Source organism: Cavia porcellus, unplaced genomic scaffold (genome assembly GCF_034190915.1).
Source record: "Cavia porcellus strain 051 isolate PalLab524CR breed Dunkin Hartley unplaced genomic scaffold, mCavPor4.1 scaffold_6, whole genome shotgun sequence".
NCBI classification, from domain to species: Eukaryota; Metazoa; Chordata; class Mammalia; order Rodentia; family Caviidae; genus Cavia; species Cavia porcellus.
The window spans coordinates 63,442,952-63,461,255 of NW_026947489.1; the positions used below are offsets into that span (position 1 = coordinate 63,442,952).

Below are 18,304 nucleotides of genomic sequence, written 5' to 3' on the forward strand. Positions count from 1 at the left end.
CTCACTTAATGACTTTTTATGCATTCACACAATGCAGTGGCTGCACATACTGAATAGTTTAGAAGATTGTGAATGTCATACTCCCAGCACTTAGGGGACTGAGGCAGTGAGTTCAAGGCCAGCCTGAACTATATAATGAACCCCTGTCCTAAAAACATAAATAAATAAATTAAATAAATAAATAAAATGTCTTGGTCTTCCCCCACATATTCTAATTTAAGATACAAATATAGTCAGTTGTTCAATATTTGCCAGGTAGCCACTGTCCCCTACTCCTGGCAACCATGCATAGCTCTCTGAAACTACGTTAGTGTTTTTGGCTCTCATTCCAAAGTGGCATAAATGTTGCAGGCCAGCCCATATGCTTGTTTCCTCTAAGCTTCATGATCCTTAGTGTATGAATTGGCAGAACTCTGGGCATTTCAGGGGCTTGTATGCCATGGTAGAGCTGAAACACCTGCATATAAATAAGCCAGAAACGTTACAAAGCACCATGTGAACACAGGGACAAAACAAATCCTCAAGCCTTTCTATTTTTCCTTAAATAAAGAATTAGGTAGTTTACAGTTAGTTATTTAAAATAAATTACCTTTTCATGATTTTCAATTTATTACTCATAGAAAAATTCATTTTAACCCCTATAACTGCATTGAAAATTGTACTGCGCACAAACATGTGTGGCACATGTGTGAAGAGGTTGGAACAGGAGAATAGGGAGTTGGTATTTAATGAGTATAGACTCCAATTTTGTAAGATAAAAAACCTGGAGATTTGTTGCACAAGAATACAAATATACTTCATATCCCTGAGTGATCACTTAAAAAAATGTTAAGATGAGAACCAGATGTAACACACTCAGGAGGCTGAGACAGAAGGGTTGTAAGTTCTAGGCCAGCTTGTACTACAGAGTGAGGGCAGTCTCAAGGTAAAACAAAATGTTAAGGTAGCAAATTTTATGTTATGTGTTGTATATTTTACATATATGAAAGTTATATCTTTGAATTTTTTTTTTTTTTTTTGTCTTTTTGAGACAGGGTCTCTCTATGCAGTTCAGGCTGGCCTTGAGCTCGCTTTGTAGCCCAGGCTGGTCTCAACTCACAACAATCCTCCCACCTCAGCCTTCCAAGTGCTGGGATTACAGGCGTGAGCTGTAATTTTTAAAGTTTTGGAATTTCAAACAGATTTTCTAATAGAAACTCAGAATAATGGTAGATTCTTGGATGTTACAAATCCAAATCTATTTATATTTTGTATTTGATTCATAACATACATGAACTGTGACTTATATAGATGTTATGTTCTATAAGACTTTAAATTTTTTTTCAAAATGTATTACAGTAAAAAATATTACCATTGATTCATTTCAAAGTGTTCCTGCTTTCTTCAAAGACATTTAGCGACAGGGAAATTAGCTCAGCAGCACAAGCACCTGCCTGACAAGCTCAAGGTCATGAGTGTGATCCCCAGTACCAATAAACAAATAAATAAAATAGTATTTAATTTAAAAAAGACATTTATTCCATCAATGTTGCCACTCCACGAAGCAGTTCTAGAGTCCTCTTTTGTCAGTATCTTTGGTTGTGCTGTCATCATTGCTTAAGGATCCTGAACTGATCCAAAATATTTATCTTTCATGGTTATTTTGACTTTGGGGAAGAGCCAGAAATCACATGGTGCCAAATCCAGTGAATAAGGTAGATGATGACACACCAGAATGTTTTTATTTAATAAACATTGCTATAACGATTTTGAATGAATTCAGAACTTTATAGAGGCAGCCATGAAAAGATACAAGAGAGCACTTCCAGAAATACTTGGGAAAGCAGCAAGAATGATGGATTGTGTGTTTGAACCAAGTGGAAGGAGAGTGAGGAGTTGCTGATTCATGTGTGTAGAATGTGAATGCATGAGTATTTTGAGGAAGACTAATGACAGTGCATTTTACTGTAATTTTTTCATCATACTTCTTTTTAAAATGATTACTATTTTTTTGGTCATCTTTATTTTTGTCCCATTAGAGTCTAGTGTATTTAGTCTCTAGTTGTGACCACCAGACAGAAGTGGTATTACAAATGTAGAGAAAAGGAACAGAGAAACTTTAGCAATACACCAATAGCAATAATAGTATAGGACTCCAAGTAGAAGCTTACATGTTGGTTATAGAGTAGCCATTTCTAAGGGTAGTCATAATTCAGGGAGTCCTTCAATGAATGTTGAGATACAGTGTTGGGAAATTTTGAGGCTTATGAAATAATGCTCTTTATTTGATTAATCACTGCAAAGTAACATAATATTGTTTTTCTTTTAGAATTCAGATATTCCTATACTCTTCAGTCTACAACGTGTTCTGCTTATTCTTGGCCTTTTCTTCACTGGCCTCTTGCCTTTTGTGCCTATTCGAGAGCAGTTTTTTGAAATCCCAATGCCTTCCATCACATTGAAGTAAGTGGTTACCCTGTTTTCATCAGTTGTAAATTACAGAAGGATTAAGAAAAACAGCTCACTAATACCACTACTGCTGTGATTTGTTCACTCATGTTTTAGTGCTGCGCCTTGAACATGCTGAGTGTGCACTCTGCACTGTGGGGTGGATAGTGTTTACCCCTCATGTCGGGCCTGGTCCCCAGTGTAATAGTGTTGAGTGGTGCTGTGGAAACAGTAAGAGGTGATCAGGCCATTACGAGGGATTAATGCCTTTCTTGTGTAAATGAGTTCTCATCTTTGGCTTTCTCTTGCTTCTTCTCTCATATATGTACCCCTCTTCCACACATATCCACTGCTATTCTGCCACTATGAAGCCCTCACAAGAAACCAATTAGATACCATTACCATATATTTGAACTTCTAGAACTGTGAGCTAAATAAACCACTTCTCTATAAATTTCCCAGCCACGGGCATTTTGTTACAGTAATAGAAAAACAGACTAAGACAACTGTCAATGGTGAAGAATAGATTTCTGTGGATCTGGAAGGTAGTGCAGTGGTATAGCACTTGCCTAGTATGCACAAGGCCTGAGTTTGATCCCCCATACAATATGCGCACAGAAAGTAGAATTTCTGTAGTCTTTTTCATGTTCTATCTGACCTGTGTTAAGAGTGGTTTTGATATAAACCAAACGTTTTCTAAAATAAATGATAAATGAATAGAAATACTTAATCTGGACCTATGTCAGGTTATAGTGATGTTTGGTGCCTGGGTAGTCCGAAGTCAGATAAAAGGAATTGAGCTTAATTATAGACATTTTTTTTTTTTTACATCAAACAGCAACTGCCCTTCAACTTCCTTTACTTTATTTTACTTCATTGGCAGCAATCCTCAACTAAACTCCCTTACACTCCAAATTCACCAGTAAGATTAACACATCAAGGAAGGAAAGCTGCTACTACTATACCTACTGAAAAAAAAGAAAGGGACAAAAACAGAGAAAAACCTTTGCAGAGAGGAGAAAGAGTAGAGTTACTTTGTGTAAGGTATTTTATATAATTTCTCTGCAAGGTGCAAAGCCTTGCTTTTCACACACTTAAGTTTGTAAGAAGAGAAAAATATTTAAAACACTTAGAATTGCCTGACAAGTAATAAGTTCTCAATACTTGGCAGCTTTTATTGTTAAATTATCTTATTATTATTAAAAAAGGCTTTGTCTCATAATTCTATGTGCTTAGAATGTGATTTTTAGCTGTAAATTCATAAGAATAACTGAGTGAAAACAAGAGAATTTGGAGCTCCTTGGGGGATTATATAAATGTGATGTAAAACATTTTCATTCCATTCAGAACTTTAAACAATCAAGCTGGGGCTGGGGCTGTAGCTCAGTGGTAGAGTGTTTAACTAGCATGAGTGAACTCTGGTTTCCATACCCAGGACTGCAAAATAATAATAATACTCATAGTAGTAATGATAATAGTAATCAGGCTGAACATCAGTGCAGCAGTTATTAGAAAATATTGGTTTTTAAAAGTCCAGGAAAAACGGGCAGGGGATTTAGCTCAGTGGCATAAGTGCCTGCCTTGCAAGCAGGCAGTCGAGAGTTCGATCCCGACAAAAAGGAAAAAGGCAAAAAAAAAAAAAAAAAAAAAAGTCCAGGCAAAGGGCCAGGGATTAGCTCAGTGGCACAGCACCTGCCTGGCAAGTATGAGGTTCTGAGTTCGATTCCCGGTATTCCCCACAAAAAAAAATCTGGTCAGTATTCTTGTGCTTAGTTTCTGTTTCATGCCCATTTTCCTATTTGAGTTTCTTAGTGATAAATATATTTATTCTAACTATTGCCAGTTATGTTTATTAAAAATCTTGTAGCTGCTTCTCAAACAAAAACAGCAGAAAATACTTATACCAAGAAACTATTTTCACTTGCTGTATTAAAATGATTCCTGTTTATTCCTGAAGTGCTTGACTCTTCTCCTGCCTGTAATAGGTCTTCTGCTTTCTAGATTAATTCCACATCTCCTTTTGGAAGTAAATGTTACTGAAATACATACTGTACAAATACAAGAAGCCCAAGCACCATGTGTTAGTCTTTTTTCTAAAAAGCAATTATGGATTAAGACATAGGTAGAGAATAATTTGTGTATACTTTAGTATTTGAGTAGAAGACAACTGATACTTCATAAGACACTGTGTTCAATGAGGTAATTAGTGTATGAGGTACTAAACGCCCTGACATACTGGAAATTACAACCAGGACTTTCCGTTTGGGCCCAAGTTGTAGAAAAAAGGACTTGTACTGCATTCAGAGAGCTCATAATGCAAACTGAATTGATAGAAAAGGAAAAAAGAAATTTAAGACTGGAGATTTAGGTCTGAGGATATGGCTCAGTGATAGAGCACTTTCCTGGCATAGAGAAGTCGCTGGATTTGACCCCTTCCTCGCATTAAAAAAAAAAGGGAACTCTCACAAGTATCTGAAGAAAGTAGCCTAGAAATCATAGCAGGACAGTCAGAAGTTTCCTTATAGCCAGGGCCCAGGGTTAGTGACGCAGGTAGTTAGCAAAAGGCATCAGATTGATGGAAGAAGGAACTCAGCATGGGGCTAAAAATTCAAGTAGACTCTTTTAGTGTAGGAAACATAATTACAAAGGATGTGGTGCACATCTTCCAATGTTGAAAAAGGAAAGAAAATATGCATTCAGTGCTTCACTTTTACCCCAAATACCTTTTAATCCAGATTATGATTTGGTTGTATGTTTCATTCTGCCACACACTAAATGAAAAGCAATAAAGTGAGAGAAAGTGATTTCATCAAAAGGAGAGGGTCCATGATATAGCTCAGTGGCACAGTGCCTGCCCAGCAAGCACAAGATCATGAGTTCAATACCCCGTACCAAAAAAAAAAAAGATTAGATGAGCCTGGGGCACCAGGTCTCTGGGAAAACAATGCTTATTTAATTGCTTCATCTTTAAATAGTGGTCATAAAAAGTTAGCTTGAAACCACTGGGCCATACATTACTTTTGTCCTACAAAAGTTTTTTGAGAACTTGCTAACAAGGTACTCTTTTCATTTTTCAACTTACTTTAACTCCACTAACCTATTCTCAACTTAAAATTTATAATTAAAACTTTGTTTTACCTTAGGTTAAAAGAACCACATACCATGACCAAGAGTCAAAAGTTTCTCATCTGGCTTTCTGACAAGTAAGAATTCTAGTTTCTTGATATATAAGAAATTACTATTGCTGTAATTGCTGTAGCTATATTTATTAAATATAATACTTACAATCCAGCACAAACTTCTCTCATGTAATTGGTAATGAGAACTTGTTGAGTACCTACTCTGCAAGTGTCTATGCTTGGGTCATATAAAACTAGCTTGAGATTTAATGTTACCCGCTATCATGAAAAAAGCACTCATTAAGTTGAGTGCTTATTCACTCAACTAAATGAATCACTTGGGATTATGTAGCTAATTAATATTAGAGTTGGAATAATCTTTCCCTTCCATTTGTTTGCTGTTTCTATTAGCCCGTGGTCCAAAACATGATAAAAAGTGTGTATGTCAATATAGGACGTGTAAAAGCATATATTGCCTGTTGGAGTACTTCTTAGAAGTAGTTGTACCAAGACAACAGCAGAAAAGTAGTCCTGCCTACAGGACAGATACCTACTTTGAAGAAAATGCCTTAATTTCTACAACATGTTGAGTTTAAAATTATGTAAAAACCATAAAAGTTATTCAGTATTTTAAAATGGAGCCTTGAATGCTTTAATTCATTAATAGTCCTAAATCCCAGCACTGAGGGAGCCTGAAGCAGTTGAATTGCCATGAGTTCAGTGCCAACCTGAGCTACATAGTGAGTTCAAAGCCAGCTTGAGTACATAACCTGTCTCCCAAAAAATAAAAAAAATTTTAAAAAACTTAATCCACTATGTAACTGAACTAAGATGTTGTAGAAATTGACCTGAATTTCCTATCTTATTTAACCTGGAAAGCTGGAAGCACAGACTTCATCCAGAGGGAGAGGAGGAAGCCTTCTCCATTGAGGTGCTCAGGTGACTAAGGATGGGTCTCCTGGGGATCTGTGGTAACACAAGTGGAAGATCTGGTTGTCCAGCCAGCATCCAGCAGCTAAAGGGACCCAGCGCTAAGTCGTAAATTACACTACAGCAGCCTGAGGTATTACCTGAGGCCTTTGTTTGCATTGTTGAAGCACTGGGATTGATTAAATGAGGAATTACTAAACTCTAATTATTTGAGATAGGAATAAAAGCTAAAGAACCAGTAAATACCTAAATCTGTTTTGGTTTTCCTTTCTAGATTATTAATGAGGAAAACTTTATTTGACCACCTCACTGCCCGAGGCATTCAAGTAAGTTTCTGGGATGACACATTTTGGAAACAGTGTAGCCCACTGATTGACACAGGTTTGAAAGGCAATTATGTTTATTTTTTTTTTTTTTTGTAGTTCTGTATTATGTGTAACCTTACACTGCTTTGTCTTGTTTTGTGTTTTTCTCTTTTTCCTCTTAAATAAAAAAAAAAAAAAAAAAAGAAAGGCAAGGGCTTTTCAGTGACTTGTGAAGAAGTCTGACTGCTGCCATCTTAGGCGTACCAGAGACCACTTTAGGCCTCTTCTGTCCCTCTGTGCTTTTACCCTTGCTAAAGATGTCCAGCCATCGGTCCCTAAGGTCACGACACCCAGGACTCCCAGAATTCCTCAGCCCTGCCCTTCACAGACAGCCACCACTCTCCTGCTTGCTCAGCTTGTCCCTGTCAGGGAGCCCCAGCTCCTTTTCTCTAAATTCTTCCCCTTTGAAAGTCCCATCTGGACCTTTGCTTCCTGGTGCCCCTTTGCGCTTGTGACCCTCTAAAGACCCTATGGCCTGTAGAAGAGTTGCCTGTCTGGCCTATTGTGGCAGGGCACTCTCTCAGATTTGTTCTGAAATACACCTGTCCTGCTGAGGTCCTCTCTTAGTTTTTCTTCCTTTTTCCTAACAATTTCAGCGCTGACTCTGATGCTGATACCTTACTGATTAACAAATGAGGACTGTGAGCTCTGCCTTACAGTTAGTGATAGGGCATCAGTCTCCGTGTAGCTTGATTGCTGTTATGTAAGGAGGAGAGCAGCTGAGGCCAGAGTGGTGGGACTGTGCGTTTAATGAGCAAAACCGAGTTGGTTAAAGGAGTTGATGTTTTTGATTTCTTAAAATGACAAGGGTTAGTTCTAAGTGTGCTGAGATTATAGTGGATACATGTTATAAAGAATTTTTTTATTTTAACATTTCATACTTCTCATGATTCTGATTTTCAGGTGTACATTTGGGTATTAAATGATGAACAAGAGTACAAAAGAGCTTTTGATCTGGGAGCAACCGGAGTCATGACCGACTTTCCAACAAAGCTGAAGGATTTTTTACATAATTTTCCAGCATAGAAAGGTACTTGAATGTATTCAGAGAAACCATGGAAAGATCTAAGAAGAGAATATATCACCATCATTTCCCTAAGATACTTCCAGAATGATACATGGTTTAATCTAAGTTTTGATTACCTCATTTTTAAGCCTGTATGAGAATGTAGAAACTATATATTGTATATTTATTTTAAACAGTACAGCATATTTTACAATTGTAAATTGTTCAGAAAGATAACTGGTAGGAGATGTAAGTACATTATTGATGAAGATATTTGTATATATTGCAGTATTCTACTATAATTACATCTGAAATCAGAGACTGTTGGATAAATTTGCTGTTAGTTTCATTGGAATAAGACCAACTTCTTAGTAAAAGAAAGTTATTGAAGGCCATTACAGCTGCTCTGCACTGTTTCATTATATGTAGAAACATCTTCATTAAGCCAGGCATGATGGTGCACTCCTGTAATTCCAGCACTTGGGAGGCTGAGGCAGGAGGATCATTGCAAGTTCAAGACCAGTCTAGGCTACAAAGTGAGGTCAAGGCCAGCCTTTTTGAGACTCTGTCTCAAAAAGACAAAAAGAGAGAGAATATAATGAAAGAAGAGCTTGAAAAGCAATGCTCTAGTTTTCCAGCAAGTTATACATTGTTAGTAGAAGGCAGGCTCAAAGAAATAACTGAGCCAGGTGTGATGGCACACACCTGTAATCCCAGCACTTGGGAGACTGAGGCAGGAAGATCACTTGAATTTGAGGGCAGCCTGGACTACATAGTAAGTTCAAAGCAACCTGAACTGTAGTGAGATAACTGTCTTTAAAAAAAAAAAAAAAAAAAAAAAAGTAGACTTTTCAACTGTAGATTAAGACCATGTCCAGATAGTCATTTTTTTTAATGATTTCTCTAAGAAAATGCAAGATTTTCGTTTTTTGGCCTTGACTGTTTGAGTCTACATCTAGATTTTAAATAACACCTTGAACTCTAATAATGTTATTAAGCTGTTGGAAGTATACATATCATTGTTTGTAATTCTGCTAGTATGAACCACTGTCCCTGATCTTTACAAATTCAGTCTTCTAAACATTAAGTAGAAACAGATTTTCCCAAAACTTGCTCGGTTTTTATGATGTGACTTCATGTAAATGTTTCTGAGTTTTTTGACTAATTTTTATGCTCTCAAATTGATAGATAAATATAATCTGAAGTGTGTCTTTTACCCATATTGTGTCTTTCACTTGGAGTTTGATATTTGTACAGCTATGAAGGATGACTATACTCTCTCACCTGTCCCTGGAAGACATATGTATTGTTTGCGTTGTTGTTTAACCCGAAATAAAGTTTTCCAAGAACAAAGTAAGTGTCATTGTTCTACAGTTGTAGTTTCAAGTATATTCTATAAGCTTTTTTGCAGAATTTAGTGAGGTGATTAATTGATGGTACGAGTAAATGCATCTTAGATTTCACTCTAGAGAAAAAAATACAGCCATGTGTGGTGATGTGTGCCTGTAATTACATCATTCAGGAGGCTGAGGCTGGATGATCACCAGAAGTTCGAGGCCAGCCTGAACTACATAGTGAGACCCTGTTTTAAAAGATAGATATAGATATATAGATATGGAAGTTATTTCTTGCATTGAATAAAAGATTCAGCAGATAATCTATTGAGGATTTTGGGGGGTTTTTTTGAGACCAGAGAGTTTGAGACCAGCCTGGGCTACATAGTGAGTACAAGCCAGCCTGAACTATATATTAAGAACCTGTCTTAAAAAAACTAAAAAAACGAAAACATGTTGAAGTAGGGCTGGAGTTTTAGCTCAGTGGTAGAGCACTTGCCTACCCTGCCTAAGGCCTTGAGTTAATGCTCAGTGCTGCAGGGAGGAAAAAAAATAAAGGAAACTAAAATGCTTACTGGGCAAGAAGAATCCTTATGAGCAGCTAAAACCCTTAGGCCTCATAAGTGAGCTAATTCTTGGGAGGCAGACACTTGTGCCATTGAGCTGTATCCCCAAGCACTCAAATCTGATAAGTTTCCTCCCATGAGCCATGCAAACCATGGGGGGGGGGGTCCCAGGAAGATATGGCACCCTTCCCATGAGCTGGCAGATGCCATGCTAGGACCTGGGAGGAGTACAAGAAGCCAGTTCACTCTTCTCATGAGCCTACTTGCACTTGAGCTGAGAATCAAGAATGCCACACCTCCCAGAGCCCTCAGGCAACGGACTGATTTGGATGACAAATTGAGCTGATAACAACTGAGGTAAAAAAAACAACTAAATGCTTGTATTGTTTGATTGACTTTGCAGGCCTAAGGGCACTAGTCTGAGCATCTATTAGGCGGATAACAGGATGCAATATAGCAAATATGGGAGATTTCCTTCTGTCTCATTTTTGAAATCCAGTGTTGTTCTCACTGTTTTGTTTTGTTCTGATTTTTTTTGGAGGGGGTACCAGGGATCGAATTCATGACTTCATGCTTGCCAGACAGGCGCTTGTGCCACTGAGCTAAATCCTGTTCTGATTTATTTTATTTTATTCAATGTTCTGTTTTGATTCATTTTATTCTGTTTTGTTTTATTTGCTTTTACTATGTCTGGTGGTATAGACAACTATTTTAAAGATAATAAGATTTATTACGAGTTTTTTTGGGGTCTTTTTTTGGTACTGGGGATCAAACTCATGACCTTGCACTTACCAAGCATGCACTGTGCCATTGAGCTATATCCCTGAACAACAAGATACATTATGGGGCTGGGGATTTAGCTCAGCGGCATAAGCACCTGCCTTGCAAGCAGCGGTCGTGAGTTTGATTCCCAGTACCAATAAAAAAAAAAAAAAGAAAAGATATATTATGGTAGCCATTGTTGATGTCTTATTATCATGTTTTGAAATTCTGTACCAGTTTCACTGTTTTGTTTTGACTGGCTTTATTCTGTTTTGTTTTGTGAGGTTTTATTGTCTTTCAAATAAAAAATAAATTTGGTAAATTTGTGTAAAACTTGACACTGACAATAAAACTTTATGTATAACTCAAAAAAATCAAAATGTTAAGATGACAGGTTTCATGGTATGTGTAGTTTTGCTGCCATTAAAACTAGTAATTTCAAGCAGGTATGGTGGTGCACATCTATAATCCAGCATTCAAGAGGCTGAGGCAGGAGGATTATTGCAAATTTGAGAACATCCTGGGCTACAAAATGAGCCCAAGGCTATCCTGAAGTGCATGGGGAAGTCTTTCTCTCAAAAAGACAAAAAAGAAAGAAAGAAAACAACAAAAAAAGAAAAACCAGACCAAAAAGAAAGAAAGAAAGAAAGAAAACAACAAAAAAAGAAAAACCAGTTTCAGTTCTGACAATTTGTGAAAAGAAATGTTTATTTCCTTTCCCTTTAGAAGATGTCAAATAAATAGAATAGTCAGATGTTTGATTCTGGATTGAATCTTTTTTTTTTTTAATTATAGTATCTCTTTTGTTTTTTAATGTTCCTTCATAGAGTTTCTTTCTCTTTGTCTCTGTCTCTGTCTCTATCTCTTTCTCTGTTTGGTACCAGAAATCAAACTCAAGACCTCACACTTGCCAGGCAGATGCTGTGCCACTGAGCTATATTCCTGAACACATGTGCGCACGCAAACACACACCTTTTTTTTTTTTTTGTCATTTTGAAACAGGGTCTCACCATGCAGTTCAGGGTTGCCTTGAGCTCACTTTGTAACCCAGGCTGGGTTTGAACTCGAAACAGTCCTCCTGCCTCAGCCTCCTGAGCTCTGGGATTATAGGAGTGTGCCACCATGCTAAGCAAATCAATGAACCACCTGTCAAAGATGTTTTGAGATTGGTAAAATTTTAATATAGATATTAAATGAGATTTTTAAAAATTAATGGATACAATTGTTCCATTGAAGCAAGTTACAAAACAACATGTACATAGTTTCATTTTGGTTTAAAAAAAAAAAACTATGTTGATGCATATCTCTTCAGGAAAATTATGTCAAGACAGTATGGAAGACCCCAGCAGTGAGCCCCAGTCTCCTTCCAGGTGTCATGGTGCAGGGCAGAAAGAAAAAAGAGCAAGAGACAAAATGGCAGTGCAGCTGGGCTCCAGGATGACCAATTCTCAAGGAATGAAAGGCCATGAAGCAGCCAGCACTTACTGACTGAGGAGGGGATTATCACATAACTCAAGAGGATGGTGGTAATCTAAAACTGATGAGACTCTTGCTGTGGAGCATCTCTAGTCTTAGCAATCCTAGTCTTGGTCTTAGTAGGTGGGAGAGACCCACCCCTAAAGAGATGATGGGAAACCTCAAAAGGATGATACCCAAAATTCTAAGCCTGAGTTCATCCATTAGGGAAGTATGAGTTCCCATCCATTAGGGAGTTCATCCATTAGGGAAGCCATTGTGGATTTGTGGCCCCCAACAGGTAAGCAATGAGATAATTTTTGGTTGTTTCAGTGTAATGTTTTTATATTTTTCAATTTTCACAATTGGTTTCATACTAACATTTTATTTTTATTTTAAAAATTAAGCAAAAAATTAGAAAAAGGACATGGTGGTGCATGCCTATAATCCTAGTGTTCTGAGACTGAGGCAGGAAGATAGCCGTGAATTCAAGGCTAGCCTGGGCTGCACAATGAATTCAAGGCCAGCCTGAACTACAGACCAAGACCTATCTCAAAAAAAAAAAAAAAAAAAAAAATGTTGGTAACAAGCATAAATTGTGATCTTTGGTCCTCACTGATAGAACTGTGGGGGACCGGTGACGGCTGAAAAGATAAGAAGTGTGAAATATAAATGACCTTTATTTTGAGAATGCAGGGAGAGACACCCCCGATCCCCTGGGGCACGGCATCTCCCCCCGGGGTCGGCAGTCTCTCCGTGGAACACATGGAGTGGAGGCATATAAGTAGCCTAGGTTTGAGGTGGAACCCATGATGCACAGGTAGCCCATTGGCACTCATTTGGTGCCAGAAATAAATTCCTAGGGGTGGGGAAGATACAGTCACAGGTAAATTCCTAGGGGTGGGGAAGATGGAGTTCCTTGGTTCCACCTGAGGCTTTACCGGCTTCAGTGTCCAGTCTGGGCCAAAACTCTTTCATATCCTGTCTTATTATTATTATTATGAAAAGGGGCGAAGATTTCTTTTTTTACTGCTTCCTGCTGGAAAGGGGCGTTGTGCTGGAGTCTAGGGGAGTCGATGGGATGATGGTTGATGCCCAGGTAGAGGCTGTTGCCAGGTGTTTTAGCCAGGACAACTTCATTGGTGAATGCACGTATGTTAGTCTGGAAAAACAAAGAGACAAGATATTATGAGGAGGCATGGCACTGTCATATTTAAGGACCCAGGTGAGGTAAAAGGAAAGGTGCTTTTGATTTTGATATGTCATTATATCAGGACCATGTTGAGGTAGAAACATTTCCACGGTGAGGCAGAATTCTGAAAAATAAACGTGGAGTAAGGAGGAGTGAAGTTATAAGAGGTGATTACTCCCCCATCTGAAAGGGTAGAAGTTAAGAGGGTAAGGCTTGTCTCTGGTATGCATGACATAGGAGTCTTTAGGAAATACTGTTGAGAGTCCTGCTGTAAAAAAGGATATGAAATTAGAAACCAAATTGGATATCAAAACATGACTTAGCTTGTGAACTGTGGCTGCGAGGCCTTGGTAAAGCAGAGATGAGTAGGCAAAAAGGATGGTTAGATCTAGGGCTGGAAGGGTGCCACTTAGCCTGAGTGATGTGAAACCAGGATGGCAGGCTAGCAACTTTGATCATTGTTGAGGTTGCCAGGAATATTAGGTATGGGTCGCTGTAACCTGGTTGTAGTCCTTGGAATGATTTGGTGTAACAGAACTTTAGCAAGTATATCAGCAGTTTTTCTGGTTGTGGGAAAGGCTTGTATGTATCCTGAAAAAGCATAAACAAAGGTGGCAAAATTTATCTGTCAGTCTTGACCAGGGTTGTCTGAGAAACTGGTGAGTAAGAAAGGAAGGGGGTGGTCTATATCACTGAGGAGAGGTTTATTAGCGATAGCAGGTGTAAGCTGTTGAGGCCTCAGTGTCTGGGTCAGCCTCTATAAACACAAGGAAATAAGAAGCATTTTTAAGATTTAGGACTATAGAGGGAGTGGTGGAGGGAAGATTTGGCACCACTGGGTGGATTGGGAAGAAGCAGTCTGGAACCTGCACGAAATAGGCCCTGTTTGTAAATGGCATAGGTTGACCTTTAATACCCCCTAGAGATTGAGGACTTACTGTAGTGGCCTGAAAACTCAGGAGGAACTCTGTATATATGGCCTCTATGTCCACAAATATAGAGAATGTCTAACTTGAGACTTTTAGTGGGACTTGGACTCTGAGAAGGACACCATAAAGGGGGCTGTTGTTGGCCCTGAGCCCGTCAGTCTTCAGCAGCAAGTTTAAACAGATCTGTTGGTGATGAATCTGGCAGTGTTAGCATTTCCTGTGAGGGCTGGAAGTTAGGATGGCTTACCCACTCTGGGACAGTCCAGTAGCCCTGGGGTAAGGTCTCAAAGGAATGCCAGGATGGGGCACTCTCTTGCCCAATGTCTTCTGCTGCATTTGAGCATGGTCCATGGCGGGGGCCCAGGCAGCTCCACCTTGTGTTGGTTTACCTGTCTCAGAACTCCAAGTGTCACGGTTATCTCTGTTGTTGAAAATATGAAAAGCCACATTAAGAAGGTCTCTGTGGAGTTTGAAGGTCAAGTTTTGCCTTTTCGTTTGGGATTTGGACTACAGTGGAAGGTATCTGTAGAATTAAATAAGTATGCAGAAGTCAAATATAATCAACAGGGTATTTGTAACAGGTGCAGAGAATCTTAGGAAATGACATGTCATTTATATCATATATAAGTATCACTTTATGTTGTTAAAATGTGTAATGCCATCTGATTTTTGGAGGATGACCTGTTTAATTAATTTTTACCTTTTTATTTATGAGCAAATTCAGCTACAATGTTACTTAATATCAATTGAATATAGTTAATTATGGCTCGGTGGAGGGCTGAGCCAGGACAGGCAGACAGGCTGGGAAAGGTTTAAGTTTGGCTTCTGCCGCAGTGTTGGTCTTGTTGTTTTGCATATATCATACAACCCTTGTCTTGGAAAAGAGCTAGTGGTTCCTAGCAAAAGGAATTTATAATTATTTTTAAAGTTTAGTTGTTAAACAGGAGATCAGTGACAATACAGTATAATATAGGCAGTAAGCTTAACATAGAACATTACTGGTGGTTTACAGCAAAAGGAATTTATAAATACCTCTTAATTTTAATTGTTAAATGTTTAGGAGATTACTAAAGGCTGGAAAGTGGCGAGGAAACAAAGGGGACGCTGGCGGGGAAAGGACACACATTCCCAAAACAAAGGCTTAAAGATAGAGAGTTTTGTAAACTTGTTGTCAGTGTCATAAGCTATAGGTAGGGGGGCTGGGGATTTAGCTCAGTGGCATAAGCACCTGCCTTGCAAGCAGGCAGTCATGAGTTCAATCCCTGGTACCGATAAAAAGGAAAAAGACAAAAAAAAAAGCTATAGGTAGGTATGGTTTTTTTTGTGTGTGGGGGGGGAGACAGTAAGTGGTCCCCAAGATAAAATCTGGTGTGGGGTCTGGCCCTATAGCCAGATGAGGCAACAGACCGTGGTCTACTAAGTGTAAGTTGTCACTTTTTACTTGTTTTAGACTGATCGGTATTATATGGTTCCAAAGCTTGTAATAATTGGTCCTCACCAGTATATACGAGTGGATTTCTCGTGGGTTTTAGTAACAACTCTGCCCATGAGAACTTAAAAAGCTCTGAAGGACGTGAGAGTTTTTCAGTGTGGACACAGGCTGGCCCAGGAAAACTCTGCCTTGGGCTGTCTAAGACGTAAGAACGTGAGAGCATCACAGGAACCCACGGAAAGGGGGAGAACACCCACCTGGGGCCTGGCCCAGCGGCGATCTCTGGGGGTTGCTCACCTGTGGTAAATTGGGTCGGTGTTGTTTGCGAGCCAGCAGTGACAAGTTTACAGCTCCCGAGTGTAGAAGTGAGGAATTAATGCAGGATGTAGTCCAGTCCTGGTCCTGAACGGCAGGGGACTCAAACTGGGAGAGCCCCAGGAGTCTCTCCTCTGCTCAGGGAATGATATTATAGAACTGTGGGGGACCGGCAGCGGCTGAAAAGATAAGTATAAATGTATACTATATACATTTATATATAAGTATTTATAATGTATATATACTATATACATTTATAGATAAGTATAAATGTATACAATATAAATGACCTTTATTTTGAGAATGTGGGGAGAGACACCCCCGATCCCCTGGGGCATGGCATCTCCCCCCGGGGTCGGCAATCTCTCCATAGAACACATGGAGTGGAGACATATAAGTAGCCTAGGTTTGGGGTGGAACCTAAGGGACATTAGTGATGCATAGGTAGCCCATTGGCACTCGTTTGGTGCCAGAGGTAAATTCCTAGGGGTGAGGAAGATGGAGCTCCTTGGTTCCACCTGAGGCTTTACCAGCTACAGTGTCCTGTCTGGGCCAAAACTCTTTCACTCACATACTCACTATATTTTATTTTATTTTTTTATTTTTTTGGTACCAGGGATGGAACTCACAACTTCACACTTGCCAAGCAGACTCTTCCACCACTGAGCTAAATCCCTGGCCTCACCTACTCACTATAAATCTAGGTTCCTGCTCCCCATGTTTGGGTTTGATTAACATGCTAGAATGTTCACAAAGCTCAAGGAAACTCTTTACACCAATTTACTCTCTTATCATAAAGGATACAAAGAAACAGCCAATGGAAGGGGTGCATGGGGTAACTTATGAGAGAAAAGGTACAGAGGTTCCATGTCCTCACTGGACATAGTGCTCTTCAGGAGCTATCAGAAAGCTCATTGAAACTGGGCATGGTGGCACATGCCTGTAATCCCCGCACTCTGGGAAGCTGAGGCAGAAGGATCACAAATTCAAACCCATCCTGAACAATTTAGTGATTCAGAGACTTTGTTTGAAAATAAAAACCAAAAAGTACTGGGGCTGTAACTCAGTGGGAAAGGTCTGGGTTTGATCCTCAGCACTGAAAAATATAATCTGTACTTTAAAAAAATTGTAGCAAAAGATTCTGTTACCATTCTGTCACTCAGGAAATTGTGACAGTTCTAGGAGCTCCATGCCAGGGACTGGGACAGAGACCAACATGTGTCTTTCTTATTAATTCCCAAGGACTTTGTGGATATGTGTGGTATTGTGATCGCTGCTAATCATTTGAAAAGGGAAAAATAAAGACTCTGCCATGATATTTTCCTATAATCCCAAAAAGAGAATTTTTTTAAATTTTTTTGCAGTATAGGAGATTGAACTAGGTCTTGTACATGCTAGAAAAGTGATCTACCACTGATACATGTCCCAGCCCCATAAAAATTATTGCTATTATTATTATTATTTTCTTTCTTCCTATGTTCCTTTTTTTCCTTCTTTCTCTTTGTCTTTCCTTCCGTCTCTTCCTTCTTTTCTTTTGGGTTTTGAGGCACCGTCCCACTATGTAGTTTAGTATGGCTTTCAACTCACTATGTGCCCCAGGCTGGCCTCAAATTTATGGAGATCCTCCTGCCTCTGCCCCTCAAGTGCTAGGATTACAGGTGTGGGCCACACTCCTGGAAATCTTCAGTATTTCTTCATGTTGCTTTTCTTCCCCTGAGCCTTTAACCCTACTTGGAGGATTGCCTGGTAATATTTTTAATTGCCAGATATCTTTGCCATTTTAGTCCGGTTAGTTTAATTAATTGGAACCTTGAGTTAATGAGATGCCAGTGTGACTTTTATCCCCAGTGGACTCTGTCAATTCTTGTCTAGAAGAATCATTCCACATCACCAAGCACTGGCACTTTTCTTTGGCTTGAGTGCTGTATTCCCAGGAAAACTGAGAGGCACTGGATGACAAGCCCATTGAAGCACAAAATTCAACTAATATTATTAGTAAAATCATTTTCCAATTTAAAGGCTTCAGCACGGTTCTTTGTCAGTGTGTGGATGGTCACTTTTCCATGGCTGGGTAAGATGCCTGATGTGCATACTGAAGGAGAAGGGCTTTATTTTGGCTCACAAATTCCAACCATGGTCAGCCAGTACCAAAGCAGAAACACAGTGTTGGCAGGACAGGGCAGGGAGGGCTGCTCGCCTGGGGCAGCTGGAAAGCAGAGAGAAGAAGGGACAGGGGACCAGACACCGCTCTCCAGGTCATCCTGCAGGTGCTCCAAAGGCCCACTTCTTTCAATTGAGCCTCTTTACAGCCAGTTCAACTAGGAACGCTTAAATGTACAAAACCTGTGGGTGGAAACTTCCTTCAAGAACATCATATTCTGTAGGGAAAGATTCAGATGGCAGCTTAATGATCCAAGGATAGTCTTATTTGCGGGGGGTGGGAGGGTATTGAGAGAGGGTCCTACTGTGTAG

At 39.3% G+C, this 18,304-nt stretch overlaps 1 protein-coding gene and 1 long non-coding RNA gene across 3 annotated transcripts in view; one reads left to right on the forward strand and one right to left on the reverse strand.

Moving 5' to 3' along the window:
- Gdpd1 (glycerophosphodiester phosphodiesterase domain containing 1) overlaps positions 1 to 9,200 on the forward strand; it is a 53,541-nt gene extending 44,341 nt beyond the window's left edge. For both annotated transcript variants that reach the window (XM_003469549.5, XM_063250867.1), the window contains exons 7-10: positions 2,309 to 2,442; positions 5,571 to 5,630; positions 6,751 to 6,802; positions 7,745 to 9,200. In XM_003469549.5, the coding sequence (XP_003469597.2) occupies positions 2,309 to 2,442; positions 5,571 to 5,630; positions 6,751 to 6,802; positions 7,745 to 7,867 (369 nt within the window). In that variant the 3' untranslated portion in view covers positions 7,868 to 9,200. The remainder of the gene's footprint in view (positions 1 to 2,308; positions 2,443 to 5,570; positions 5,631 to 6,750; positions 6,803 to 7,744) is intronic.
- Positions 9,201 to 12,628: 3,428 nt separating this feature from the next.
- Positions 12,629 to 16,239, reverse strand: LOC134476466 (uncharacterized). The gene is made up of 2 exons (XR_010048149.1): positions 15,815 to 16,239; positions 12,629 to 13,126 (listed from the first exon to the last, which is right to left on the reverse strand). It is a non-coding gene; the product is annotated as an uncharacterized LOC134476466 (long non-coding RNA).
- Positions 16,240 to 18,304: the final 2,065 nt, after the last annotated feature.